The sequence below is a fragment of the Aythya fuligula genome, chromosome 21 (genome assembly GCF_009819795.1).
Source record: "Aythya fuligula isolate bAytFul2 chromosome 21, bAytFul2.pri, whole genome shotgun sequence".
Classification (NCBI taxonomy): domain Eukaryota; kingdom Metazoa; phylum Chordata; class Aves; order Anseriformes; family Anatidae; genus Aythya; species Aythya fuligula.
The window spans coordinates 1,638,242-1,665,782 of NC_045579.1; the positions used below are offsets into that span (position 1 = coordinate 1,638,242).

The 27,541-nt window shown below is 49.1% G+C and overlaps 5 protein-coding genes across 6 annotated transcripts in view; 2 read left to right on the top strand and 3 right to left on the bottom strand.

The window, feature by feature from the left end:
• Nucleotides 1-2,065, bottom strand: part of UBR4 (ubiquitin protein ligase E3 component n-recognin 4) — a 77,812-nt gene extending 75,747 nt beyond the window's left edge. The window contains exon 1 of the mRNA XM_032201420.1: nucleotides 1,950-2,065. Within this exon, the coding sequence (XP_032057311.1) occupies nucleotides 1,950-1,990 (41 nt within the window). The 5' untranslated portion in view covers nucleotides 1,991-2,065. The remainder of the gene's footprint in view (nucleotides 1-1,949) is intronic.
• A 552-nt stretch (nucleotides 2,066-2,617) lies between these two features.
• On the bottom strand, nucleotides 2,618-14,497 carry EMC1 (ER membrane protein complex subunit 1). Of its 2 annotated transcripts, XM_032201529.1 has the most exons (24): nucleotides 14,400-14,497; nucleotides 14,196-14,320; nucleotides 13,911-13,976; nucleotides 13,679-13,772; nucleotides 13,112-13,240; nucleotides 12,844-12,970; nucleotides 12,360-12,509; nucleotides 11,819-11,986; nucleotides 11,274-11,345; nucleotides 10,756-10,815; nucleotides 10,410-10,532; nucleotides 10,068-10,164; nucleotides 9,063-9,179; nucleotides 8,710-8,718; nucleotides 7,933-8,132; nucleotides 7,553-7,702; nucleotides 7,236-7,397; nucleotides 5,611-5,730; nucleotides 5,216-5,353; nucleotides 4,644-4,817; nucleotides 4,290-4,500; nucleotides 3,990-4,074; nucleotides 3,397-3,526; nucleotides 2,618-3,158 (listed from the first exon to the last, which is right to left on the bottom strand). In XM_032201529.1, exons 1-24 carry the CDS (start codon nucleotides 14,480-14,482, stop codon nucleotides 2,979-2,981), a joined length of 2,970 nt encoding a protein of 989 aa, XP_032057420.1. In that variant the 5' UTR covers nucleotides 14,483-14,497; the 3' UTR covers nucleotides 2,618-2,978. The 2 variants fall into 2 exon arrangements, with proteins under 2 accessions (XP_032057420.1, XP_032057421.1); XM_032201530.1 differs by lacking the exon at nucleotides 8,710-8,718.
• Nucleotides 14,498-14,734: 237 nt separating this feature from the next.
• On the top strand, nucleotides 14,735-17,264 carry MRTO4 (MRT4 homolog, ribosome maturation factor). Its single transcript, XM_032201452.1, has 8 exons — nucleotides 14,735-14,783; nucleotides 14,857-14,915; nucleotides 15,000-15,103; nucleotides 15,200-15,281; nucleotides 15,584-15,651; nucleotides 15,929-16,080; nucleotides 16,429-16,505; nucleotides 16,959-17,264. The coding sequence occupies exons 1-8, from the start codon at nucleotides 14,756-14,758 to the stop codon at nucleotides 17,103-17,105; spliced, it is 717 nt and encodes a 238-aa protein (XP_032057343.1). The 5' UTR covers nucleotides 14,735-14,755; the 3' UTR covers nucleotides 17,106-17,264.
• A 298-nt stretch (nucleotides 17,265-17,562) lies between these two features.
• Nucleotides 17,563-22,764, bottom strand: LOC116497593 (aflatoxin B1 aldehyde reductase member 2-like). Its single transcript, XM_032201443.1, has 7 exons — nucleotides 22,566-22,764; nucleotides 21,242-21,429; nucleotides 20,609-20,713; nucleotides 19,564-19,660; nucleotides 19,236-19,335; nucleotides 18,673-18,802; nucleotides 17,563-18,101 (listed from the first exon to the last, which is right to left on the bottom strand). The coding sequence occupies exons 1-7, from the start codon at nucleotides 22,762-22,764 to the stop codon at nucleotides 17,940-17,942; spliced, it is 981 nt and encodes a 326-aa protein (XP_032057334.1). The 3' UTR covers nucleotides 17,563-17,939.
• Nucleotides 22,765-22,861: 97 nt separating this feature from the next.
• SLC66A1 (solute carrier family 66 member 1) lies at nucleotides 22,862-27,349 on the top strand. Its single transcript, XM_032201473.1, has 9 exons — nucleotides 22,862-23,141; nucleotides 23,607-23,781; nucleotides 23,935-24,064; nucleotides 24,160-24,247; nucleotides 25,449-25,603; nucleotides 25,689-25,781; nucleotides 26,171-26,356; nucleotides 26,645-26,776; nucleotides 26,913-27,349. The coding sequence occupies exons 2-8, from the start codon at nucleotides 23,630-23,632 to the stop codon at nucleotides 26,741-26,743; spliced, it is 903 nt and encodes a 300-aa protein (XP_032057364.1). The 5' UTR covers nucleotides 22,862-23,141; nucleotides 23,607-23,629; the 3' UTR covers nucleotides 26,744-26,776; nucleotides 26,913-27,349.
• Nucleotides 27,350-27,541: the final 192 nt, after the last annotated feature.

The following is a 27,541-nucleotide window of genomic DNA, read 5'->3' on the forward strand; positions in this document are numbered from 1 at the left end:
ATGCAGAAACCAGAACACAACAGGGAATTTCACACGAACTGGACAGTAAGAGGTTTGAGTTTTATTTAAACAAGTCACGGGCTTGTTACGTTAATGGAAAGTGAAAGGCACCTGTCAGCTGATCGTCACCGTCAAGTCCTCGTAAATAAAAAAAGTAAGATAACAGCTTCATCTGTGACATGCTCGAGTGCTTTTTTTGTATATACAGTGAAGTTTAATAACTTTAGGCTATTTTATTGTGATTTATTGCTTAAATAACGTGATTACCAGGGAAAAATCATTAGTCACGTTAACCAAGAAGCCCTCCTGTCAGTCTCAAATATAACACTTCAGCAGCAAATACCATCCGTTTCTCAGTTCTGCTTCCAAACCTCAACCAGGCCAGAAATAGACCCTTTATGTAAGGCAGCAGGCACAAAGCAGCCTCTTCCTTGGAAAGGCACAACAGCAGGTGCAGTTCCCTCGCCACTGAAAACCATCCCTGAAAATCAGCCTCTTCTGACTGTCACAAACTGCATAAACCTGCTGCTGGGTCTTTCCAAGTCAGAATTTCTATGATTTATGTCAAAAAGAGGCCAAAGCCTATTAATTCCTGAGTACTCGTACTAATAAGAGAATACCAGGGAGCCGATGATACTTAAAAATTAAACGGATGAGTTGTCAAGAAAACAACTGTATTACTTTATTTTGAAAAAAACTTAGTGATTTCACTGCTGTTGCAGCAGGAAATCCAGCCTCTTTGTGGACAGCACCAAGCAACAGCTTTGCTAAAAGATCGAACAATCATCTTCTGAAAATAAAGAGAGAACGTACTTTAATTAGAAATCTAAAGATAAGTTATTTGTTGGGATAGAAGGGCACAATTCCACAGGTGAATGGGCTATTCTTTCCCTCTGTGACTTTTCATGTACTGCGCACCAAGGCATGAAATAAAAGACACTGCCTTACCCCAGGCATGAAATAAAAAACACTGCCCTGCCCCAGGCCCATGACTTGTGCTGAATTCTGCTGGGTTTCGGCTGCAGCCAATGCTAGGCACGCAGCTCAAACCTAGGAGAACTGCTTAGGAACTTTTGAAGGGAAAATGGAGCCGTAAGCTTCACTGACAGAGGAAACAGACCTCTCCCAGAAGTCAAGCGCGCCCACTTGGTGTTTTGGTGATGTTATTCCACCGAAAGACTCCAATAGCAAAGTTGCACGTGGATGGTCTCTCAAAAAAAGATTAGCCTAAGAAGCACTTGAATCATGTAAATATTCAGCATATGCAGGTTTCCAGGTGAACCACAGCCACATAAACGTATATAGGCACAGAACATTGATGTGAAGCATCCCTTGTCTGTATGTTCAGCCATTCTATATTTAACAAATCACCACAAGGATCCACTTTATTATCTTCCACAGCGCGGTGTTTATATATTTTTTGTCTCCTAACAAGCAATTGTGGTCAGGCTTGTATCTTTGCAACTGGCCATAACACCGTGGCCTCCTCTGGCCTTTCAGATCCCAGAACAACCCATAACTCAAACCGACCCGTGCTGCGTGGAAAGGCTTGGGGAGTGGATAGGACACACCGGGATAGCTCCAGCAACCCGAAAGGCAAGCGGCGCTGCACTGTGACCCCAAAAACGTTATGCTGAGCCCACAACCCGAGCGGCAGGGCGGAGGGGACACAACTGACGGGACCGGAGGCGAGAAATAACGGCGAGCCCGAACGGGGGAGGGGAGGGGGGGCGGTACCGGGGCAGCGCGGGGCCCCCGTTATCCACCGGCCCCTATTCGCCCCCCCCTCCCCCCCAGCCTCCCCTCACCGCCCCCGGCACCGGCTGAGGCGCGCGGCGCCGCCTCACGGGGATGAAGGGGGGGGGGGGGGGGGCGAACCGGCGCCGGGAGCGGGCCCGCTCCGCCCGCCCCCCCGTCCCCTCCACACAGCCGGAGGGGGCCGCCCTCACCTCTCGATAACGGAGGCGAGCAGCTGCGGGAGCTCCTTCATCTCGAAGGCCGAGTAGGAGGCGGAGAGCAGCGGCCGCACCGCCACCTCCCAGCCCGGCTCCGCCGCGGGCCCGGCCCCGCCGCCCGCCGCCATCTTGCCGCTGTGCTTGGCCGCGGGGGGGGGGGGGGGAAAAGGGGGGCGGGGGCCGGAAGAGCCTCCCCGAGCCTCCCCCCGCCGCGCAGCACGGGACGGGAAAGCGGCCACTGCGCAGGCGCGGCCTCCGGTTGGAGGAGAGGCGCGCTCCCCCCGCCACCCCGGCGGCCCAGGCGCCTGCGCACTGCGTGAGTCAGCGCCTTTGGGGGGCGGCGCGTGCGCGGTGAGCGCGGCGCTGGGGAGGGGCTGGGGGGAGGGCGGGGTCTCGCTGAGGTAAAAGCGGGTGCGCAGCAAAGAGCAGGCGGGGAGGACTGGAAGAGAGCGGTGTTGTAATAAATACAGAACACGGAGAGAATTCACAGTCACGTTCCTCCTCCCTCCCGCCCCTCCAAAGCCCGATGAGGCAGTTTCCCCCCCCCACTTCAGTGACTTTCACCTCACAAGCCCCCAACCCAGTTCCCACAGCTACATCCAAATTGCAACTGGTGTCAGTCTGCATCCTTCCATCACCACGATCTCAGTCAGAAGAAGAGGTGAGCATCCACAGAACACACCTTTAGTATTATCTTCACTGAAAACAGGGATTTTAGGGCTTTAACAGAGAGCGCAGGGAGGTCTGGGAGTGTTTTTTGTTTTGTTTTATACAGTCACAACAGCCTTCTGTCTCTTCACTATCTCTCTTCCATCTCTTCTCAGGAAGCATACCGTTTTGTTGTACAAGCAGCTTTTCCTTGTATGTATCTTCCAGCAGAAACGCAAGATTAATGTTTACATTCATCATGGTCACTCAGGATGGCATCTCTAACTGAGCCCAGGGGTGATGCTGGGTCACAGGTCACGGAGCCAGCCCAGGTCCCAGGTATCTTCTCCAGCTTCATTCTCATCACATATAGCCTTACCGCCAGGCACGGTTCAGCAGTTTCACCTGAGCCAGTCTCTTTGTGATCATAGTAGCAAAAACCAGCCCAAAGAGGACACTGCTTATCAGCACGTAGTCGTAGTCATCTTTCAGGACATCAAACTGCTTTGAGGGGTACACTCGGGTCTGGTAGATGTCCAGGCCATACGCAACAACCTAGAGAGACAACACTGTGAGCAGATAGCGCAGCTTCCTGCAGAAACGCATTTACATTTAAAAATTAAAAACAAAAAAACTAACCCACATCTACAGTTCTGATTACAAGAAGAAATAATTAAGCAGTGAGCAGCTACATGATCTGAATTTACAGACCTGCTTGCCACAGGCTACCGTATTACACTGCTCTCCCCACAAATTCCACAGCTCTACCTGGAAGTGTTTCCCTTGAACTCACCAAACATGTAGACTCTAGACCAGAGGGGGCTGTATAAATCCCTCTTATTTGGGATACAGTTTGATTGTAGTTGATAAACCTCTCAGCATGGATCTGCACATCAGGGGAGTATGGAATCAAGTTCTCTTCTCTGAAAGGTATTTAAAGTGAAATATATTTAAAGAGAAATCAAAACCCAACTAAACGCAGCATGCAAAGGACATTACCTAATCATCACAAGCTAGTGAACTAAAACAGCAAACTCAGCAGCTTTTCCCCAGCGCAGATTCTTTTTTACTGTAAGACAAACCAAGCATGCCAGCTGGATCAGACTACACTGGAGCAGCCTCCTTTTAGAGTTCTAAAGTTTTTTGTGTCAGTCTTAAAAACTTCAGCCTGTTAGACAGCTACTTCTTAAAAGGGCAGACAACAGGCTTTTTGCTAACAGTAAGACCTGCTGTAATACAGACTGGGAGCAAAGTAGCCTCACTTAAATTCATGCAAGAATTACCCTTAGTCTGTCCAGGACAAATTGTTCTACTTCACACTAAATACACAAAAATCCATCACTACTCAAAGCTGCCCAGGAACAACCATTATTGTGCCTTGCCTACCTGGTCTGCTCTGTAGGGATCTCTGGGCGACGAGGATCCAGCAGAGCCTTTGGAAGAGAGAGGATAGCCCCAGAGGGAAGCCCAACTGTGCATTAAAAGAAGTGCATCTTAAAAACAGTCATTTCTGACAGCATTTTCTAATGACTAACACAAATGCTCTCCTGGTGCACATCCTAGCACTTGCCAGGACTCCAAAACAGCCCACAACAAGCAGGATCTTAGCCAGAGAACTTCATCTGAGCACAATGCCTGGTTTATGCAGGTAACACAAACATTCAGAACAAAGCAGCACCCACTTACTGAGCAAGTGACGGCTGGTGATGCCCCGCTCAGTGATGGTGGCTTCCATGGCACTGATAGCAGAGGGGAAGATATAAGATTGCTGAAGGACTTGAGGCAAAAGTGGGCGGTCCAGGGAGCTGAAGGCTGTGGCATTGTATTGCTCCGTCCCCTCATACAGCTCCAGCACAGTGAACTCATTCCGACGTGCTTTTGTGTTCCAGTATTGATACTGAAACGAGAGGGGTTTTAGGAATGTAGAGTACGTTGAGTCAACAGCAGGAAATCACAGAGAATGGTCCAAGTATCTTCTCCACACAGGTTTGTTACTTGACCCTATCTCCTAAACAGGAAGGACAGAATAATACTCCTTACCACCACCCAGTTCTCCGAATGGACCATGTGGACAGGCCCCTTTGCTTTCTTCTGTACCGAAGAGTGGATGATTCTGCCTGTGACTCCATCAATCAGATATATTCCAACGAAGGTGCGCTCATGGTGTGTATCTGTGCTCTCTGTCACCACAGCAAGCAGATTTGGATTCAAGGACTATAGCAGCAGGAAAAGAAAAAACAAGTGAAACCCTTGCTTTTACTGCCACAGGCAACATGCTTATCTGCATTTCATCCAGGACTAGTCACACTAAACAAAGTATCCTACTTGCACAAATCCTATGGAGAAACCAGCAGCAATTTCCCCATCATCATACGTTTGACTGATTTAATTGCGGCAAGAAAAGATTTTATAAATAAAACCTGCATCAAAATTAGTATCATCTGCAAGAAGTTATGGATATTGATATATATATATATATATATAGGAAAAAATATGGATACATATAGGAAAAAAGGCATCACAGGGCAAAGGCTTAATCTCAGCCTAGTGCCTACAAAAGGTGTTGAAATCTTGCAATGAGCTAATGCATCAACAAAAAGTTCCTACAGCACCTTATAGAGAACACTGCGATCTCCCATCACACGGCCTTGTGAGTGCACATGCTCATTGGATCTCTTCCCTTTCACTGCTACTATCTTTTGTACTTCAGGGGATATGAACACCTCCCAGATCTCCTCCGTTGTAAGGTCCTACAAAGAGAAAAGCACAACATAGGAGGTTTTATCTCGTCCTCAGAAACCATCTTCACCAGTAAGACAAAGGGAGCTTTCTCTGCTTTTAGATTTTAAAATTTCTGAGACACATTTAAAACACAGAAGAAGTCATAAGTCAGCTGAACTACTTTTATTCCATGCCAAGCTATATAAACCCACTGAAAAGATCCACCCACTATCCAGTAGACATTTAAGAAAGTAAAATCAATTAGATTGCAATACATCTTCCACACCTTTTTCAGCCTGAACCCGGACAGCCTGCCCTGCTCAGCATCCACTAGATAAAAGAAGATAGAATGGGCTATTTCTTCTAACTGACGAAGAACATTCTTAGTTGCTGGGAAAGCTGTAACCTGGAAAAGCAAAGAAATTTACACAGGTTAAAAATGAACTGAAAGACAAACAAACAAAACACAGGCAGATTATTTGAAACATTTTCAACACAACAAGGTCTGTCTCATCAGGATAATCTCTTATTTTTGTGTTAAACGCAACTCACAGAATCACAACTGTAGGGGTTGGAAGGGACCTCAAGATATCATCAGGTCCAGCCCCCCTGCCAAAGCAGGTTCCTCAGAGCAAGCTGCCCAGGTAGGCGTCCAGACAAGCCTTGAATATCTCCAGAGAAGGAGACCCCACAACCTCCCTGGGCAGCCTGTCCCAGTGCTCCGTCACCCTCCCATGAAGCAGTTCTTTTGCATGTCGGTGCAGTACTTCCTGGGCTCCATTTTGTGGCTGTTGCCCCTTGTCCTGTCCCCACAAACCCCTGAAAAGAGGTTGGCCAAATCCCTCTGTCTCCCACACTTAAGATACTTGTAAAAATTAGGAAGATCCCCTCTCAGTCTTCTTTTCTCAAGGCTGAACAGACTCTCAGCCCCTCCTCACAGGGGAGATGCTCCAGGCCCCGTATCATCTTTGTGGCCCTCCGCTGGCCTCTTTCCAGGAGATCCCTGTCTTTTTTTGTACCGGGGATCCCAGAACTGGACACAGTGCTCCAGGTGAGGCCTGACCAGGGCAGAGCAGAAGGGGAGGATCCCCTCCCTTGACCTGCTGGCCACGCTCCTTTTAATGCCCACCAGGATCTCATTGGCCTTCTTGGCTACCAGGGCACACCGCTGCCTCACGGCCAACCTGTCGTCCACCAGGACCCCAAGGCCCTTCTCCGCAGAGCTCCTCTCCAGCAGGTCAGCCCCCAGCCTGTACTGATAGATGTGGTTGTTCCTTCCCAGGGGCAGAACTCTACACCTGCTCTTATTAAATCTCATTTGGTTTCTTCCTGCCCAGCTCTCCAGCCTGTCCAGGTCTCGCTGAATGGCAGCACAGCCTTCTGGCGTGTCAGCCACTGCTCCCAGCTTTGTGTTATTGGCGTACTTGCTGAGGGCAGACACTATTCCCTCATCAAGGTCGTCGATGAAGATGTTGAACAAGACCAGACCCAGCACCGGCCCCTGGGGAACACCGCTAGTCACAGGTCTCCAGCCGGACTGCACCACTGATCACCACCCTCTGAGCTCGGCCAGTCAGCCAGTTCTCAACCCACCTTGCTGTCCACTCCTCTATCCCACACTTTCTCAGCTTTGCTAGCAGGGTGTCATGGGAGACAGTATCGAAAGCCTTGCTAAAGTCAAGGTAGATGACATCCACTGTTCTCCCCCCATCTACCCAGCTGGTGATGCCATCGCAGAAGGCTACGAGGTTGGTCAAGCATGATTTCCCCTTGGTGAATCCATGCTGACTACTCCTCATAATCTTCTTCTTTTCCTTCTTTTTCTTTTTTTTTTTTTTGTTTTGTTTTGCTCCAAGAGAGGTATCATTAGCCATAACATGAAGAAAACTGTCTCCAGGCAAAGCAATTTACCTTGTACTCATCATCGATCAGAAGCAGCACTTTGGCATAGTCTTGATCCATAATAGGCAGAAGCAAAGTCTGAAGAATCTGACGCTTCAAAACAGGGGGTGCTACTTGACTTCTCTTCCCAAAGATAGGGTTAAAGACATACAGAAAGCTCATTTTGGTTTCCTAAAAAAGATGCAAAACTTTAATTCAGACAAAAGAGGTGCTTGTCTACCTGTCACCTGCCAGCATTGACTATTCCATCAAAGTATTCTGCCTGGACCACTGAAGGGATTTTTCTATCGAGACCACATCATGGGTGATAGAGGAAAGGGACTCACCTTGTCCTTAACAAGCAATGTGCATTGTGGAGGGTGGGGGAAATGGGCTGTTGTTCTTTGGACCATCAGCTTAAAAGAGGCACCCGGTCTCACATTCCTGAGGTACTGCTTCCACAAGATGGTGCCAGAACTGCTTTCAATACCAAAAAGCTGAGCAGAGAGACACAGTAAAACACAAAGTTAAGAACACATCTCTCACATTCAAGTACTGCATCCTTATTCCAAGTATGACAAGGAAAAAGAATTTTAGTCCCTATCCAAAGCTACCACAAAACATCTCCTCAAGACATTCTGCTCAAACACAGGTAGAAACAGGAGAAATTCAGTGCTGAGACTCTAAACTTCAGCCCAGAATCAGATTCTTACCCTGACTTCCTCACCTTTCCCGAAGCGGTGACCATCACCATCATTTTCTGGAGGTTGAATTCATCTCTGGCTAAATTGTCAATGTTAATCTCATTTTTAATCTGACTCCGGGGTTTCCTGGCATCATAAAACATTTTCCAAAGATGGGCAGTCCAGGCTTGCAGCAGAATAAGCTGGGAGGACAACCGCTTCAGAAACATCCCCAGCAAACCATCTGCAAATAGACCAATGGTGATAACAAGGGGAAAAAGGTTACATCCCACTCCACAATTACCAATCTTAACCAGTAGAAAAACCACAGCCATGCACAAACCTAGGACAGCCGTTTGCCTCTGCCTTCCCATGCAGAAAAGCAGGGTTATAGTTATCGCTTATGACACACCTTCTAGCATTTACCAACCTTCTTGCCACTAGTGTAGTTTATTCCAAAGGACATTCTCACCAACTGAAAGCAAACCTTCCTGTAGAGTAGATGACCTTTTCCTTAATGTTCCTTCTTTCTTGCTGGCAGGCTTGCAGCAAGCACCCTCCTAAAGCTAACCCACCTACAAGGTCAGTATCTCCCCTCTGCACTCATCACGTAGAGCAACAACACCACTTGTAGTTAAAAAATACTTAATTCCACCCAATTAGGGTTTATATTTCACTACTTGAAAGGAGCAAAACCAGCAGGCTTCAAATATATTTCACCACTGGGAAAGCAAGCAGAAAGCAGATCGAGTTCCACTAGAAGGCATTAGTCAGAAGGATTAGACAAGGATTAGACAACACTGCATGCAGTCTGAGGTTACCTTGAATGGCTGCATCCAGGACAGCAAGAAAAAACAAAACAAAGCAAAAACAAAAGCTATTGCAAAGGAGTCTTCCAGAAAGAACACTATAAGAGGATCAAAGGGAAATTTTTAAGGGAGATGGCCAAAATCCCTCCTACTGCTGCCAACCATTTTTGACTGTAAGAATGTAATACATTCACCTGCTCTACCTTTGGCACTGAACTTTAAACAAATATGGGTTTATTTCTGCTCACTTGAATTGCCAGGAGTTGAAATCTCAATCTCAACTCTCAGCTCAGATGAAAAAGAAAATATTTGTTCAGGAAGAAAAAATAAACTCGTGCATAATCTCGTTAAAGTCTATGGCTTACCTGCTTTCTTTCCAAACTCTCCCTCCAACTCAGCCTGTGCACCTGTGAGAGGTAGATCCACCATCTCCAAGCTCACCACTTCTGCCAGTGACTCCTCTCTACTCCATAAAACTTTTCCTGGTAAGAAATATGAGTAGGATATTGGGACAAATCAAAATAAAGTAAGAGCATACGACACATCTGTGCTATGCCTAGTTACATTAGCTGGTGTTACTCATAAAGCCCTTTTCATCTTAATCTCCGAGAAAACACTTCTGGAGGAAAAATCATTACTTGGTATAGAAATATCTTCCTGGTGCTTCAAATGCAAATCATTGTTCTTCATTAAACGCAAAATAGAATATACCTAATAAAACACACTTTGCTTTTTCATGGACAGACCGATACATTATGCAACTGGAGCCACTAATGCAAAAAAACAAATCAAAAAGCACAAGAACACTAAAACCAATTTAATGTTTTAAAAGGGTTGAAATCTGTAAAGTTTATTCAAAATATTTAATATTCAGTATGAACTTAGAGATGTCTTTTAACCCCTATAATATTCATGTCACCAAAATGGACTTTCAACCCTTTGTCCAAATTAGCATTTCTGCCAGGAGGATTTTTCCTGAAGAAACTTTGAGGAAACTTTACAACACAGCTTAGGCTCTCATCCTACATTAAGAGTTTTGAAATCTAAAATAAATAAATCAAAATAAAAATCCAAAGGTTCTGTCTGTACAAACAACACCACAGAATAGTTTCCTATGAAAGATGTGAAAGAGGGTGAAAGATGATGCAAGCCTCCAGTATCTTTCAGGAGATACAGTTTCAGGGGATAAAGCTCAAGAGATTTCAATTAATTTTGGTAGTTTCCAAAGAACACATTCATAAGATACAAGAACTGGGTTGTACAGCACTGGAATCTTCTCATCCTACAACAAGAAGGTATAAACTGGTAAAAAAAAAAAAAAAAAAAAAAAAAAAAAAAAACAGACCAGGTTAGCTGTTCGTGCCAATTACCTGGCTGCTGAAGGAACATCAGCATGTGGTCTTCTGTTTGCACCAATGCTCGATAGCCTACAGAGTCATCCTTCTTCAGGAAAACTTGGATATATAGCTGGAAAAAAATAAAAGGCGAGCAAAACAGTAAGGTTAATGATCACATCACCTTCCTGGAGGAAAGCAAAACCTCAGGCCTCTGAGGTGAAATGAGCAAGCAGTACAATTGCACCCAGTAATCCTGTACATTCACAGAATGCCTTGCATCTCATCTGGGCAGCTCTACAAATCCTGCCAAATCAGGGTATAAGGGTATCACAAGTCTCATAAATCACAGGATTGAAGTAATCTCTCCCTGCTCACCTGCTCTGGTTTGGCACCGTTATGCTCCAGGTTAAAGGTAATTGTGGTATCCAACAACCTTTGTCCAGTTTCAACCAGGTAGAGATTAATGTTGTAGGTTTGATTGGAACAGGTTAAGGATTCCTGTAATATCATGCAAAAAAAAAAAAAAAAAAGCTGAGTTGAACTTAAATGCCACGCCAAATTCTGCACAAGAACTTCATGTTGAGCAAGAACTATGGCTTCTAGATGGTTCTGCATTATTTGTGTGGAAGTGGTACAACACCTTTTACATTTTGCTCCAACAAGCAAAGGAAGAAAATGGACTGTCAAGTATTTCCATTCTTGAGAACAACCTGCCTTATACCTGTTTCTGGGAATCCTCCAGAGCATTTCCTGCATAAAGGTCATCAGAGTTTACAGGTTTCTGAAATGAGAAGAGGTAACATGGCTTGAGTCCTCAATGGAAGTATAAAAAATAAAAATAAAATGTTTTTTGAGTGCCTGACAAGTCTCAGCTTGACTCTAAAATCAGGCAGGAGATAGTTCTGATAAAGTTCACATCAGTAAAGTAGATTTCTGGGTTACACACTAGCAACATAGCACTAGCCAATGCTAAAAAAAAAAAAAAAAAAAAAAAAAAAAAAAAAAGCAGGCTGTACATAGGACAGCATGCCTCACCAAGCCAGAGATAGCCTTAGCTGAATGTAATCAAGATCTGCTTGCATGACCATTGACATCCTACGTCTGAGAAGATAATTAAATCTTGCTCTCTCAAGCTCCTAGTCACCCCTTGGCCTGTGAAGGAAAACACTTGCAGAACCCACCCCAAGGAACAGCCACACTATGGAGCTCTGCTACATAGTACCAGCAAATTGCACCAACCAGTTCACTCCTGCAGGTCAGCACAGCAGCCACAGTCTTCTCTCCAGTTGTTGCAAAGCTCACCAGGGCTGCCTGAAAAATAAATAAATAAATAAAAGAAGCAGAAAGTCATAAAACAAACAAGAAAAACCCCCAAACTCAACAAAAACTACCCGTGAAACAAATTAAGCCAGTGCAGAATTAACAGATAAGCTTTCACAGTCAATTTTTAAATTGTATTGTTTCACCAAAAACAAACAAAAAAAACCCTCTAGAACTGAAAATACTCCTCAGAAAGGTCACATAGATACACGCATCTCTCCATCCACCTCAAACCCAGGAAGCCATCTCAACGCTGACAGTTACCAGCAACAAAGTATAACAAAACCCATGTTTGGAAACATGTCAGCTGATGCTATAAATGCAATCAAATGGTTTTCAGATGTTGCAGCAGAGAACACAATTGAAAAAAAGAAGCTCAGCAGCTTGTTAAAAACACCTAGCACAGGGGTGTTTGTTTTTAAGCTGTAATCAGCCCTCTCAGTTAAATGCTCTTTTTTGGTTACCTGTTGGAAGTCTCGAAGGTGGCTGAGCAGCCCATGTTTGTACTGCAGCAGAGAGAAGTGGGTAGGAGACAATTGCAAGAAGAACTGAGTCCGTGAGGCATTGATTAGATTGGGTTGAGTGGCCAATACCCTGGGCTGGAAGCCATCAGCAAACTCCAGGTCAAGTGACTGTGGAAAGGAAACAAGCATATGTTGTCATGAAAACTTTTTCTTCAGTGAAACGAATAGCTTCCTTTTATCAGCAGCAATATACGCTTTATGAAAAAGTTCCATCAGGAAATAAAAAAAAGAGAGAAAAAGCAAGGAAAGCTGGATTACCCTTGAAGCAAAGCTCTAGAGACATCAATCCAGAAGTACTGATTTAGACACAATATGTAGTTTTCTCTCCTTTCCTTCAACTTCTTGATCATGCCCACCCCCAACACACACCTCTTCAGTCATTCTGCAGTTTGAGAGTAGAACTGCTGTACTCCCAGGCTCAGTCAGGCCCCAGATTAGTTGGTCAATGAATTGTGTACCGTGCACTCTCAGCACTGCTCACCTGCAGCGGGATCTGCTTCATCTCCTGCTCTGTCTCCAAGGAGCAAACATAAAGAGAATGCGTATCCACGTCTGCGCACACCAGCACTGCCTCCCCCACCACGCTGCATGCTCCGTTTAAGCTCTTCAGCCACGGGGCTGCTACTTTGGTCTGCCAATTGAGACATAATGAAGATGTCAACGGCATAAAAGTCTTCAAAGAAAACTCGGCCACAGCCAAAGATATTTAAGATAGAATTATTTTTACACATGACCCCAGAATAAACTGTCTATCAAGCTGTGATTTCCAAAATGGTCTTGACTAGCAACTACAAGGACAATTAAGATTGCTTTCAGGGCATTCAATGGTGAAATCCATTTCTTGGCCAGGAGGCAATGCCATGGTGAAAGGGAAGTTTAATTGCATCACACTAACAATTAATTACTCTGCACAACACGTTTATTAACATCAAGCTCAACATTTTGGAGCCATGATCAAGCATTACCTGTTCTGTGATTTCTCCATCTTCTACACTGAACGTTAAAACATTCAAGTGGCTCTGGGGAACGATTCCAAGCACATGGATCACTCCAGTCCCACGGGAATATAACAGCTGGTACCGAGTACTCTCACTGCAAGAGAAGCAGTGGCAATGAAGCACCTCTTTCTCATGTTATCGTTTGCAGAAGCATAAGACAAGTACAGCATCCTTTCAGCCCCAAGGCATCAGAGTCTGACAGAAGTTTATGCTTCTACTGAAAATACATTCTCACCTTTCTGGTAAGTGTTCTACCCATTTCAGGTGCCCGTTGGACAGGTAGTGAAGGGAGATAGCTGCCTTCTTCAGGACTGCCACGTACTTCACCGTGTCCTGTAGCCCCACCAAACTAGCTGTCTGGAAACTAAACACAAATCAGAGACAATGAATTAGAAAGTAATTTTTAGGACAAAAATCACCCTATTTGAACACCCCCTTCAAATGTTTAAAACCTATCTTGAAGTACAACTTACAAGTCACTTTAGCTATCCTTGCTGATTTCGAGCCTGATCATTTGACTGGAATCTAAATAGCCCAATGCAAACACGTTTAACATTGTATGTGGGAAGAAAAGAAAACACCCATGAAATAAAAAGTGTATCTTCTACTACTGGTTAGCTAAGACATAAAAACAGCATTAAATTTAACTAATTGTGCATCGCTATAGAATTTATCCAGATGTTATTTTGGAAACCTCGCATCCAATATATCCCCATAACACAGATCCAAAGTAGGAGACCCCTTTCCTCCACTGTAGGCCACCATGACAAAGGGAAGAACACAGCCCAAACACAAGCCCTACCTGCCAGTGTCCAGCGACGTCTCCCAGTTCAGCCCTCCAATGTTGGTCTCCCAGGAACGCAGAATGCGCCCAGCATTGGACACGGTGATCGCATCTGCTCAAGAAACAAACACAAAGCTTACGTCCACCACAACTCCACAAAGCAAGGAGCTCTGGCAAGCCTCGCAGATCCCAACACACAGCTGAGGTCCTGTTTTAAGGCCAAGCGCTCACACCTGCCTGCTCTCCTTACCCTGCCCGTGGACCAGCATCGCATCTATCGCTCCTTCGGGGGTTCCTTTGTCTACATGGCGCCACACTGAAAGAAACACGGTTAAATGAGAATGAGATTCACTCCCCAAGAGTATTTAGCTGTTGTTATTTTTAAAACCCAGCTTTTTAGAGCAAAAAACAACAGCAGGGCGCAGCCTGCCTGCCCTAATGAAGCACCTGAAGCTCCCCCAGCCCAGCACCGCGCTGCCCTCAGCCCCCCACGGCTCCAGCCGCGCTCTGCACCCCGCGGCCCTGCTTCACTCACGGATTTCGCCGTTCCTGGAGCTGAGCGCGGCCACCACGTTCTGCTGGGTGGCCGCCAGCAGCTTCTTGGAGCCCTGCGCGGCCTCCAGGGAGGCGAACTTCAGCTTCCCCACGTACTGCTGCCTCCTGCGGGGACACAAGACGCCGGGCCCGTGAGGCGGCCCGAGGGCAGAGCAACCCCCGGGGGCACCCCCCAAGCACTCACCAGTCGAATTTCCCCACTTGGTCCTCGTAGACGGCAGCCCCCAGCGGCACCAGCAGCAGCAGCGCCCACAGCCCCGCCGCCATGGCAGCAGCCACCAAGCTCCCAGCGTGCCCCGCCACAGGAAACCGGGGCTTTAACACCTCCCTAGGGCTGCGCTCAACGCTGCCTGAGTAAAAACCCGGACCTAGAACCGCGGCGGTATCCCCACAGCAGCCCGAAAAGGGTCGGGGTGAGGGGAAGCGGCGGCAGCCCCAGCCCCTGACAGGGGAGCCGGAGCCAGCCCCGGCCCCCACAGCGGGCAGCCCGTCGCCGCCTCTCCCAGCAGCCCCCGCGGCGGCCGGGGCCCCGCAGGCGCCATGCCGAAATCCAGGCGAGACCGCAAGGGTGAGCCCCCAGCTCCCCTCCCCGGCTGTTCCCCCCTCAGCTCCCTTCACTAATGTGTATTATTTCCCCGTAGTGTCCCTGACGAAGACGCCCAAGAAGGGGCTGGAGGCCAAGCAGGCGCTGATCGCTGAGGTGAGCCCCGCGCGGTCGCCGCGTTTCCCCCATTCCCCCCCACACACCTCACGGTGCGCTCCCCGCTGACGGCTCTTCACACAGCTGCGGAAATGCGCCGACACCTACAAGCACATCTTCGTCTTCTCCGTCGCCAACATGAGGAACAGCAAGCTGAAGGATGTCCGCAACGCCTGGAAGCACAGCCGGTGAGCTGCCGGCCCCGGGGTGGGGAAGGGGGGATTGGGATTCAAGGCGCTTCTCCACCCCCCCCCCCTCCTCCTTCACCTCCTCTCTCTCCGCAGGATTTTCTTCGGGAAGAACAAAGTCATGATGGTGGCGCTGGGGAAGGAGCCGAGCAGCGAGTACAAAGAGAACTTGCACCAGGTGGGTGCTGAGGGCAGCAGGGGATGCTGGCCAGGGCCTCCCAAAGCCGTGTCTGGCTTGGGCTGGCCGTGGAACAGAATGCCCCCCTCATGGGTTCACCTGGTTCCTTTTTCTGCATGTATCGTGTGCTGTTTAATCTGCCCCTGCACACAGATGTGCAAAAGGGGTGGATAATAATCAAGGCTGAGTATTAAAAACGGTTCTAGGGTCTGTTTCGAAGCTTATCCTGACATACAGGACTGAACTCTAGAAAACAGTGACCTGGATGTTGCCTCAGCCCCCACGTGGTTTATTTCTTCCAGGTCAGCAAACACCTGAGGGGGGAAGTTGGTCTCCTCTTCACCAACCGCACCAAAGAGGAGGTGGATGAGTAAGTACCACATGTCCATGTGATGGCTGTGACTCTGAAGTACAGAATGGCCTCTTTCTCATCTCCCTGACTACCTCACTTACTGCTGCTCTGATTTATGCTACCTCAAGTAGCAGTGCTGGTTTTTAAGGTATTTCCAGCAGTAGGGAGCAGCACAAAGCCTGCAGTTAAGCGCTGCCTTCCTCTGCTCCCCACGAAAACAAACAAAAAAAAAAATGGAGCAATCTGCCCAGAGAGCATTCCTGTAGCTCATCCTCTCGTTGCCCATCTGTCTCAGTTGGTTCTCCAAGTTCAAGGAGGTGGACTTCGCACGAGCAGGGAACAAGGCAACTTACACTGTCAGGCTTGACACAGGACCCTTGGAGCAATTTCCCCACTCCATGGAGCCTCAGTTACGGCAGCTGGGATTGCCAACAGCTTTAAAGAAAGGTACGTGAGGTGGCTGCTTCAGTTTTGGTCTATAAGGTCTGTGCAGGCTGTTTTAAGGAGAGCATTACAGTCAAGTGTAACGAGAACTGAGTGTTGGAGAAAACCTGGTGGAAACCTTTCTCCTTGTACAGGTGGTGCTCAAATTTATTTATTTTTTTTTATTCCTCTTGCACTATCTTTCCCAAACCCAAGTCACAGGAGCAGGGAAGCAACTGACTTTCTGCCATCCTTTTTTCGGTGCAAACAGCTGGGCCTAGCCTATAGCCAGCACACTGGCATCCAAATCAGAAGCCAGATGCATTTTGTTTGTTTGTTTTTAGGCTATTACAAGAGCTTTTGTTCCCGCAGGTGTGGTGACGTTACTTTCAGATTATGAAGTCTGCAAAGAAGGGGACATTCTGACGCCTGAACAAGCCCGTGTGCTGGTGAGTAATGTGACACAGCACCTGCACAAGTCTGCCTCTGAATTTCTGCAGAGACAGAATCATTGTTTGGTTCAATTCTGCTCATGGGTCTCAGTTCTCAGACTGAGGTGTGCAGTCCTTCGCATCAATCAGGGCAATGCAGTGAATATCCTAAAGGGGGTGCCAAAACTCTGCTTTGCCTCTGCAGCGATAAAGCTGAACACCAGGGTTTAACAGCCAGGCTGAAAAAACAGCAATCCAAGATGTGTTGGAGGCCAAGGTGGTTGTTCAGTATGTGCTACTTTGGTGTTCCTTAAATCCAAGCAATCAAGGAAATGGGCAGCACCAACTCTTGGCTGCTAGGGAAATTCAGTTCCATGTAATATTTCTCAAAACCAGCTTATATGGTACCTGTATTGTTAAACTGGCCACAGAGACAACAGCGCAGAATGACAGGTTTCTGCTCTATCCTAGAAACTCTTCGGCTACGAGATGGCAGAGTTTAAAGTGACCATCAAATTTGTGTGGAACTCTGAGACAGGAGAATTCCAGAAGCTTGTGGCAGACGAGGAAGAGGAAGAAGATGAAGAGGAAGAAGACAATGACATCTGTGAGGACTAGCAGCAGTCCTTGTGTTTGGACGTTAGACAGATCTCTGTTTTAGAGATGAAAGGGGAGGATGTTTTCCTTGCCTGTTTGCAGGGAGAGGATGTATGGCTAACTCAAATCTTGTTAAAAGATGATCTATGCTTTTTTAATATAAATGTATATAAAACTTCAGCTTGGTGTCGGTGCTGTATGAGTGCTGCTGGGATCCAAGGAAATCCCAAGACTCCTGTTTCATTAGGATCCAGTTTAGCTCTGTAGACGACTTAAGCCAGGTTTAGTTCTGGGTGCAGAGTTGAAGACTCTGGCAAATGCTCATCCTATGTACACCAACTACTTGGTAATTGTTTTGACATAACACACCTGATACTAGGTAAGGTTATCAGTTTGGGCTCATGTTCTGATAAGAGCTACTGCTGCCAGGGAAATACCAACCATGATAAAGCACCACAATTAAGAGGCAGGGACTGTATTAGGAAAATGCTTTATTCTTTCACATAATTATTTAAGATTCCTTATTAACTGAAAGCAGCACTAGGACCCTCACCCAGTTACATTCTCTGTTTTCTCCTATCAACTGCATCTTTAAATTACAGCATGTGCTGTGTAAAGGCAAACTTCTAGGAGGGGAGACAGTATAAAGCATGGCCCAACGCACCGAGTGCTGAAGGGGTAGTGTAGGCACAGGCACATGAATCATACAAAGCTTCATCACTACGAGAAAAATCACAACCTGCCATGTCAATCAGCGGGGCGGCATGGGCAAGTACCTCTTGTGCTTCCAGAGACCTGTGCTTCACCCTCCTGCTGAACCGCTCATGGCACCAACTTTCTTTTCTCTACCCCAATCTAGCGGAAATAGTTGGGGCAGTCGTGCGCAGTCAGGTTCCAGGCTGCGTCAAAGGCCTCCACGACAGGCGGGAGCAGGGGCCCCTCTTCGCTGTAGTCAAGGTTCTGCTCTAGCTGCTCCAAGCTGGACATCCCAATGATAACGGCGTCTCCCAGAGAACCCTTGTAAAGCAATTTGAGGGTAAGCAATTCCTCTTAGAAACTCAGCTCACCTCCCAAGCCATTTCAGGCCAAACCTTAAATGTTTCTGATAGCGCAGTAACTCCAGGATGTTTACGCAACTGATACAAGAGTTAAACTCGCATGAACTCCAAGTTGCTATCTCCAAATTGTGCCTACCCCTCAAGGCTGCTAAATCCCACTTTATGGGGGTGGCAGGGGCCGTGCTGGGGAGATGGGGAATATAAACACTGACTTCCTAGTCGGTGAAAAGCCAAGTCATCTCTTCAAGGAAGCTGGCTGGTGGGGAAACCAAGACCAAAGTAACTGGCACTTAAAATCTTCCAGTCCTATGAACACGATATTCTGTGGGGCAACAGCTGACTTGCCCCTACATCCTGATGGGCGGAGACTGCACAGCAATTTTCATTTTGAACCACCATGAACCCACAGGATATTTAGATTAAAAGATAACTGTCCACAGGCATGCAGTAAACCACTGTGTGCTGCAAAAGCTGCCCAATTCAGGTACTGCTGCATAGACTGCTTGGTTATGGCCAGGTCAAACTCTTACCTGCAGTTTGGAGTGATTGTACAGCCAACGCAAAGCAGCAGAAGTCAGGCTTGGTGGGTTGGAACCATAAGCATCTTTCAGAGCTTTTTCTACTAGGGCAATTCCTTCAAAATTCTGCTTCTTCCAGTACCTGCAAGAAGAGAAATCAATGTTACTGCCCTTGTGAATCATAAATCTATATCCTAAACGAATATGAAAGGCTTTTGGGAGCCTCGTACAGCTATCTGTAGCCCCCAAGGTCTTCCACAATCCACCCCTGCAAGTCAGGGGGAAGCTGAGCTTCAAAACCACTCTGAAAAGCTGTCATGTGCCACAGTCCCAACCACGTTCGAAAGAAGGAAACGAGGTGCTCAGTGCCGTTACCTCAATCCTGAACAAAAGCAGCATGAAGGCTGCCCTGCAGCAGCCCAGAAAGGACACAAACCTGCACAGAATCACTGCACAGGATTTGGTCATTTTGCTTCCTCACAGCAGACTGTAAGGTTGGGATTTTTTGTTTTGTTTTTTGACAATGTAGCCACTCCTGTCCCACCTCCCTATTCTTCCAGGGGTACAAGACACACCTGTCCCTGTAGGCTTGAGCCCAGTCATTCCCAAAAAATCTTCCAGTGGGTTTGCGAGTGTCTTTATCCTCATACTTGTACTTTCCAGTCAGCAGCCCTCCTGCAAAGGGTCAGCAGCATGTTTAGTGATGAGCTGGCTCTTCTACAGCCCCCATTCCACGTGTTTTTGTCTCAAAGTCTCCTTGACCAGTCAGGCATCTCTGACCTGGATGATGCCGTAACAGATTCCTGTGACCACATACCTATTTTTGTCTCTCCTTTCCAGTGGTTGCACCCCTCCAGCCCACACCACCCCGCAGTACCCCTCCTTGCCCACCCCTCCCCGTACCAGCCAGAGGGTTGTAGGCGTAGAACCGCAGTCCGAAGTGTCTCAGGCAAGGGAACAGCTCAGCTTCCACCTGGCGAGTGGTAGCATTGTACATGCCCTGTACAAAGGTGAAGACAACAACCTCAAACACTAGCTCATGATAGCAGTGATGTGCACAGGATGGCTTCAGGCCTCCCAGCACGAATCCTGGCTGGTTAAGTCATGACTTAGATCTGCTTATCAGGTGGCACCCAGGTATCATTTAGCGGTGACACCAGGTCTGTCAGCCAGCAGCAACAGTTTATTTGCAGAGCAATGCACTTCTATCCTTCATTAGGCTTTTCTTCTCATTTTAGTTTCTGCTCATAAACAAAACTGGGCATTTTGGGATCTGTACTTGCAGCAGATATGCAATCTGGGAAAATAATTTAGCTTTTTACTCATTCCTGAAAAAAAAAATAAAAAAATACATCTGCAGCAGCAAGATTCCTCCTCAGAAGTGCTATTCCCATTAAATGGTGTGGGAGTGCCCCTTTCTATAGATCACAGCTTTATCAATCATGCATTAAAGGATCTCAAACAGCCTTTTCCCCACCCTTCCCAGACAATACTATCATCTTATCCAGAGGAGTGGCTTCAGGTCATACCAGTTCATTAGCTGCCTAGGAATAGACTTACAGGACTGCAAACAATAATGCAGAAATTACTTCAGTTTCACATCACACAACTCATTAACTCCAGAAAAAAAAAAGCGCATACTCAGCTTTTTCTTGGAAGTGATCTCACTCAACTTGCTCTTCACCTGTGTCCTGAAATGCGCCCTAAAAGGACTTTCCAGCCTAACTGCAGCAGCTTCCTTTTTGTGTTTATATCTGGCACACTGGGAGCCACTCTAAGACTTGGGGCTCCCAGCCCCTGCCTCATGGAGACCGACCATTGCTGTCTGCTGTTATGACACACAACCATCTGTGCGTTGTTTTGGTCTGAAGCCTCAGATTCTTTCAGTTCAATTTGTCTCAGCCTCCACAAAAGATCTGCTGGACCATGGAAGGTCCACATCCCTCACCTGGTAGACAGTTGGCATCACCCAGTTGTTGTATTTGCAGATGGTGCAGATTTCTGCGACCTCCCACGCTGCATAGTTTGATAGTCCGAGTTCTTTAAACTTCCCCTGTAGAGGAAAGGAATAAAAGGGTATTCAAAGCCAAGCTTTAAAAGTGTGTTTGTAAACAGTGCAAGATATGTATGGTGAAAGGAACAGTCACTGAAATTTAGCCCAGAGTTCTCTGCTCATCCCTGTCCAGCTCTTCCAGATGATTACGAATTATAAGACCTAACAAAAACATTTCCCCTATTTCACATTCCTTTTGAACTCACACTTCCAATTTCAGTGGCACTATTAGGTCAACGCAGTTCAGGAATTCTTCACCCATTACCTGAACTGATCTGAACCTAATTTGTTAACACAACTGAAAACAAAGTTCACAAGTTCTAACGGTTCCAAGCACGCCTGAGAACAAAGTGCACCATGTGAACTAGGTGAATGTGCAAGAGTGCTGGTTGTATGGCTTCCCCCTGCTCCCCCCACCTAGTGCTGTGCAAACCCCACGCTGCAGAGGAACGCAGCGAGCATCCCAATTTAAAATGTGGTGGGAGGGAATCAAGAGACAGTCCAGGACTGGACTTCTTCCCACTTTACTTCTTTGTGCAGCTCATTGCAGGCACGCAGAGTCTCCTCCACCGGGGTGCCATGGTCAGGGGAGTGGAGGTAGAAGAGCTCCACGCTGGTCCTCTGCAGCCTCCGCAGGGACTCTTCCAGCTGCGATCTCACGCACTCGGGCTTCAGCGTGTTCCCTTCCCACGGGTTGGCCTTGGTGGCGACTTCCACTGGCAGAGAGAAAACGAGCAACGATGAGTGGGGGCTCTGCGGAAACGGAACAGGCTCGGGGCGCCCAGTGGACGGCCCCTTTCCCCTCAGGGCCGGGGGTCGCGCCCTCACACAATCACAGAATTACAGAATTTCTAGGTTGGAAGAGACCTCAAGATCAACGAGTCCAACCTCTGACCTAACACTGACAGTCCTCCACTAAACCATATCCCTAAGCTCTACATCTAAACGTCTTTTAAAGACCTCCAGGGATGGTGACTCCACCACTTCCCTGGGCAGCCCGTACCAATGCCCAACAACCCTTTCATTAAAGTTCTTCCTAACATCCAACCTAAAACTCCCCTGGCGCAACTTAAGCCCATTCCCCCGCATCCTGTCACCAGGCACGTGGGAGAACAGACCAACCCCCACCTCGCTACAGCCTCCTTTAAGGTATCTGTAGAGAGCAATAAGGTAACCCCTGAGCCTCCTCTTCTCCAGGCTGAACAAGCCCAGCTCCCTCAGCCGCTCCTCGTAGGACTTGTTCTCCAGGCCCCTCACCAGCTTCGTCGCCCTTCTCTGCACCCGCTCAAGCACCTCGATGTCCTTCTTGTAGCGAGGGGCCCAAAACTGAACACAGTACTCGAGGTGCGGCCTCACCAGAGCTGAGTACAGGGGGACGATCACCTCCCTAGCCCTGCTGGCCACACTGTTTCTTATGCAAGCCAGGATGCTGTTGGCTTTCTTGGCCACCTGAGCACACTGCTGGCTCATATTCAGCCGACTATCCACCATCACTCCCAGGTCCTTCTCTGCCTGGCAGCTCTCCAACCACTCATCTCCCAGCCTGTAGCTCTGCTTGGGGTTATTGCGCCCCAGGTGCAGGACCCGGCACTTGGCCTTGTTGAACTTCATGCAGTTGGCCTCAGCCCATCGGTGCAGCCCATCCAGATCCTCCTGCAGAGCCTTCCTACCCTCGAGCAGATGGACACACGCACCTAACTTGGTGTCATCTGCAAACTTACTGAGGGTGCACTCAATGCCCTCATCCAGATCATCGATGAAGATATTAAAGAGGACCGACCCCAGCACCGAGCCATGACCCCTTCCTCTCAGCCCCCTGCTCCCCCCTCACCGCCTTCCCCCTGCCCGTTACCCGAGTGCTCTCCGGCGGCCAGCAGCGAGCCCAGGATGCGCTCGGACTCGCCGCCCGCGTACATGTACGCGGTGTCCAGCAGGCGGTGGCCCCGCCGCACGAAGGCGCTCAGCAGCGGGGCGCTCCCCTCAGGAGCCACCCGCCGCCCCAGCTCCATGGCGCCCAGCACCACAGCGGGTCTCGCGCCTCTCGCCGCCATCGCTGCCTCTGGCACTGGGCAGGCGCGGGCAGGGGGAGCCTCCTTGTTGCTCGCTGCTCGCCCCGCCCGGGGAGGGGAGGGGAAAGAGAGGGGAAGGGGGAAGGCTGTGAGGCAGAGCCCGGCCTGCGCGGAAAGAAACTTTAAAATAGATAGATATATATCAAAAAAAAAAAAAACGGGGTTTGGGGACGAAAGCGGCAGGTTTTCGCCAGGTGAGAGGTTTGGAAGGAACGGTAAACCTCCGGATAAAAACGGCAGAGCTTCCCCCTCAGAAAAGAAAACAAACAAACAGCAAACTTCTAAAAAGGAGCAGATTTCTCCCAAAAAGCACCCTGCCGAAAAAAAAAAAAAGCAGCAGAGCGCCGCCAGCGAGCGAGGTAAAGCCGGTGCCGTGAGGGGGCGGGGGGCGGCTTCTGCCTCGGGGGGATCCTGCCCTGTGGCACGGGCACCCCAAGGGAGGCTGTAGGGAGGAGGCACTGGGCTGTGCTCCCACCTGCCTGGCGACAGGACGAGGGGAAATGGGCTAAAGTTGTGCCAGGGGAGGTTTAGGTTGGATATTAGGAAGAACTTCTTTACCGAAAGGGTTGTTGGGCGTTGGGATGGGCTGCCCAGAGAAGTGGTTGAGTCACCATCCCTGGAGGACTTTAAAAGACGTTTAGATGTAGATCTCGGTGATACGGCTTAGTGGAGGACTGGTTAGTGTTAGGTCAGAGGTTGGGCTGGGTGATCTTGGAGGTCTCTTCCAACCTGGATGATTCTGTAATGCTGTGACCGGTCGGGGTGCCGCTGCCAGCACAGCTCCCCTGGCTCCATCCCTCACCTCTCGCCCCGCATCCCCTCAGGAGCATCCCCGCTGCCGCCCGCCATGGCCTCGTGGCGCGGAAACGGCTCTGATTGCCCCAACGGCTCCCGCTGGGTGCTCGAGGTGTTCGCTGAGTGCGCCCAGGACGGCCGCGACATCGCCAGTGTGGTGCTGGGGCTGGTCTCCATCTGCTGCTTTGCCGCCGCGTCGTTCCCGTGAGTACCACAAAATAGCTTCAAAAGAACCAGATTTTCTGTCCCACTCAGAAACGCTGGGTTTCACACCCGGAGGGAGCAGCCCCAGAGCATGGGGTGGGTCCCAGGTGGTGCTGAAGTGGTTGGAGCTGACGGTTTGTGTCCCCTCTGCAGGCAATTCTACCAAGCCTGCAAGACGGGCATCATGGACCGGGCCCTCTCCATATACTTCCTACTGGGATGGCTGGGGGGGGACCTCCTGAACCTCATCGGTTCCTTCTTGGCGAACCAGCTGCCCCTGCAGGTACCCTCTGGCCTGTGCATCTCTCCCTTTTCCCCACGAGTGGGATCAGGGGGAAGCCTTTCCCTGGGACCACCAGCTCACGCCTCTCCCCACAGGTCTACACGGCCGTGTACTACGTGCTGGCAGACCTGGTCATGCTGTCTCTGTACTGCTACTACAAAGCTAAGAACCAGGGCCGAGGATGTGAGTTTTGGCTGAAGCATGGCGGGATGGTGCTTACAGCTGCTTGGTCGCTGCTGCCTGGCTGAGGGAGGATGCGGGGGTAGAGGGACCCTGGAGAGGTGTATATCGTCTGTTGGATGCCCCTTCTTGATTGCTGGCTTTTGTCACAGATAACCTGCCACCCATGAAAGCCACCCATTTATTTCTAAAGCAGCATTTTGCTGAGAGCAAACGGTACTGGTGCGGCCGGGGGCTGTGCTGGCCCTGCCAGCCATTGGGGAGGTGCACGGAGCATGGGTTGAAAATAAACCCCTCGTGAGTCGGGGGAGTGCAGAAAGCACCAGCAGTTACACGGTGACTGTGCTGGGGCTGAAAACCACGGCCAGCTCTGCCAAACCACAGGAGAAAGGGGCACTGTCCTCTGGCTGTGGTGATGCTGCCGGCTGTTTTGGGGTCCCAGCCCTTCTTGCAGGTAGTGACAGCCTTGGCAGGATGGAGAAGAACTTCTTCCCTGCTCAGAGGGAATAAAAGGGGGGGGGGGGGGAAGGGAACCAGAACAGGGCGCTGCAGGTCTTGTGAGGCTTAAATGGCAAGAGAACCCGATTTTTAGTGTGGCAGCTTCCTGTGAACTACAAACAGGAATCCCTGGACATTAAACTTATTAAAGCACCTTAAATTTATTAAACCAGTTGATGGAAAGCTCATCAACTATACAGTTATCTTAATGCTAGAGAACTTATTTACAGAATATTATATAAAGACGGCCTGTCTTACCCCTGTCCCTTACCAGGGTGGGCGGCATGGTGGAGCCAGTTTGTGCAGGACGAGCAGCAGATTTAAGGATCTTAAAAACCTTTAAGACCTTTAAAAAGGGCTGGGTCTGGCAGGGAATTGAACAAGCACTGCTGCGAGTTAAGAGTATGAAAAGCTTCAAGACAGGGAGATGATTTCTAAAGAGTTCAGGGCTTTTTTAAAACTTGACCGTTCTGGGTCTACCGAGATAGGAGCAGTTTCCTCCCTGATAACTTACAAATTGCCCTTATCGCTGTGAGATAAGAATCCCATGCGAGCTATTGTCTGGTACAGACTCTGCAGCCGCAGATGAAGATAGGAGAGCTTGGGTTTTTATTCCCCTGTGTTCATCTGAGGGTACCAGACCCTGCAGAAGGGCTGCCAGGGTGGAGGAGCCTGCCCTAAATGTTTTCTGCTTGCTTCCCTGCAGTCGTGGCTCCCATCAACGTGGCCTGCCTCTTCTGCCTCCTGGGAGCGGCCTCGACCGTCCCCTTGCTGGGCAGGGCCCCAGGCCTGGCCTCTGACTCCACAGCCTTCAGAGGGAGGTCTCTGCTCTCTGCTGGCCTGGAGGAGCCTGAGTCCAAGGTGAGCCGGTTCCTCAGGCCAGGGAGGCAGGAAGGGGAGCCCCCGAGGGCTGGGGGCCTCGCTCAGAGCCTGCTTTGCCTTGCAGCCTTTCACCAGGAGCGAGATCATCGGCTTCACCATCGGCTCTGTCTCCTCCGTGCTGTACCTCTGCTCCCGTCTCCCCCAGATCTACACCAATGTAAGTGAGGGCTGGGCAGGATGCAGCGAGCCCCAGGATCTCAGCCCAAAAGGAGCAGTGGGGTTTTTAGTTCCTCTTTGCTTGGTGTCTGCAGCTCCCCTGCCTCTCACCATGTCACAAGGGATTATCTTTCTGTATTTACGCTCTGCAGCCTGATTAACTTTTCTCCCCTCCCTTGAACGCAGCAATACTTTCAACATGGTCTTTCGTTTTTTTTTCTTCTTCATTTACAAGCAAAAGGGGAACTAAAAGGCAGTGCCTCAGCACCCTTCTTCTCTCTTCCCAGGGGAGGGTGATTAATGCCACTGCGGTGGGGAGATTTCGGAGCTGCACCCAAGCTCCTCTCCCCATCTCTCCCCGTCCCCATGTAACATGGCCTCTCCTTCCAGTACCAGAGGAAATCCACCGCTGGCGTCTCCTACTCCCTCTTCGCCCTGGTGATGCTGGGGAACTTGCTGTACGGTGCCAGCGTGCTGCTGAAGAACCCCGAGCCGGGGCAAGGTGAAGGGGACTATGTCCTGCACCACCTGCCCTGGCTCATCGGCAGCCTGGGCGTCCTCTCCCTGGACGTGGTCGTATCCTTTCTCCTCCTGTGGTTTTCTTCGGGATGGTGACACGCAGCTTTTCCAGGACTGGGCAGAAGCGCGTGGTGGTGGTGCTTTTAGGCTGTCCTTTCCTCCCTTGTGTTCTGGTGACTAATTCAGCATTGCAACAGCAGAGTGCTTCAGACCAATTTGCAATTCAGCTCATCATCCCTGTACCCACATCAAGGCCTCCCCATGCTTCCTCTTGTGGTGCAAACAGCTTTTTGGGGCTGGTCATAGCTCCATGCATTCCTGTGATGAACCTTAACGCCTTCCCAGATCTCTTTCCAGTTCCTCGCTTACCGCGGAGGGCAGCCAGGTACAGGTGAAGAGAGAGATGCTCTTCTCGGCGGGCAGGGCAACGGCTTGGACAGCTGACAAAGGAGCGCGGCCCAGCGCCAGAGCAGCAAGGTACTGGTGAGGAAGCTGGCCTTGAAGCCGGTCAAACCAGGCTCTCAATCCTGTCCTCTACTCTGGGTGGCACTTGAGAGAAGAGGGTGCGAGCCAGCGAGTGATTTGTGCTGCTAAAACATGTATGCCTACGCAGGTGGCACAGGATGCTGCTGAGAGACCTCATGCCACATAGATACCAATGATACTACCGGGATAAACAGAAAAACTTTCGATACCTCAGCAGGTCACTCTTCCCTGCTCTGAGCTCCGCAGCTGACCTCAGTCACTTCTGCTTTCTGTACCTCAGCGGTGATGTGGAGCTTGCACACTGTGGGCAGAAGCGATGACGAGAGCCAAAGGAGCTGCGGGGAGGGCAAAGAGATGACTGACCCGCCACAGCTGCCAGCACCGCACGCCTCTGGGGGGTGGGTGGGTCTCACGTCCCTGCTCCTGAATTTCTGGAAGGCGGGGCAGTGACTGGAACCCATCTGGAACAAAGGGAAGGTGCAGGGCAACCAAAGTGTTTCGGTTCACACACAGGTATTTTAATTAGCATGGCTCTGATTTCTATAAACAAGTCCTTGCCCCATGTGCCTCCTTTGTTTTTATTGTGTTGGTTCATCTGTTAGTTCCTGCCTCCTAATTGTTCTCATTAGTTCTCTAAAATGCTTGGACTTTTCACCTTTCACCTCACCTACATTTTATTTGTATGGGCTTTTGGGGGAAGATGGTCCTTCCTCCTGATGGAGGCAAGATGAGAAGAGAGGCTGCAGTTACCTGGAG

Excerpts from the sequence above, each read along its gene's own strand:
- EMC1 (XM_032201529.1), bottom strand. The coding sequence starts at position 14,482 with ATGGCGGCGGGGCTGTGGGCGCTGCTGCTGCTGGTGCCGCTGGGGGCT. Across the intron at positions 14,321-14,399 it reads CAAGTGGGGAAATTCGACTG|GAGGCAGCAGTACGTGGGGA; the intron begins GTGAGTGCTTGG and ends GTGTCCCCGCAG. Across the intron at positions 10,165-10,409 it reads ACGGTGCCAAACCAGAGCAG|CTATATATCCAAGTTTTCCT; the intron begins GTGAGCAGGGAG and ends ATTTTTTTCCAG.
- MRTO4 (XM_032201452.1), top strand. The coding sequence starts at position 14,756 with ATGCCGAAATCCAGGCGAGACCGCAAGG. Across the intron at positions 14,916-14,999 it reads AGCAGGCGCTGATCGCTGAG|CTGCGGAAATGCGCCGACAC; the intron begins GTGAGCCCCGCG and ends CTCTTCACACAG. Across the intron at positions 15,282-15,583 it reads ACAAAGAGAACTTGCACCAG|GTCAGCAAACACCTGAGGGG; the intron begins GTGGGTGCTGAG and ends TATTTCTTCCAG.
- LOC116497593 (XM_032201443.1), bottom strand. The coding sequence starts at position 22,764 with ATGGCGGCGAGAGGCGCGAGACCCGCTGTGGTGCTGGGCGCCATGGAG. Across the intron at positions 19,336-19,563 it reads CGCCTACAACCCTCTGGCTG|GAGGGCTGCTGACTGGAAAG; the intron begins GTACGGGGAGGG and ends GACCCTTTGCAG. Across the intron at positions 18,803-19,235 it reads GCTCAAGCCTACAGGGACAG|GTACTGGAAGAAGCAGAATT; the intron begins GTGTGTCTTGTA and ends CTCTTCTTGCAG.
- SLC66A1 (XM_032201473.1), top strand. The coding sequence starts at position 23,630 with ATGGCCTCGTGGCGCGGAAACGGCTCTGATTGCCCCAACGGCTCCCGC. Across the intron at positions 24,065-24,159 it reads CGAACCAGCTGCCCCTGCAG|GTCTACACGGCCGTGTACTA; the intron begins GTACCCTCTGGC and ends CTCTCCCCACAG. Across the intron at positions 25,604-25,688 it reads TGGAGGAGCCTGAGTCCAAG|CCTTTCACCAGGAGCGAGAT; the intron begins GTGAGCCGGTTC and ends TTTGCCTTGCAG.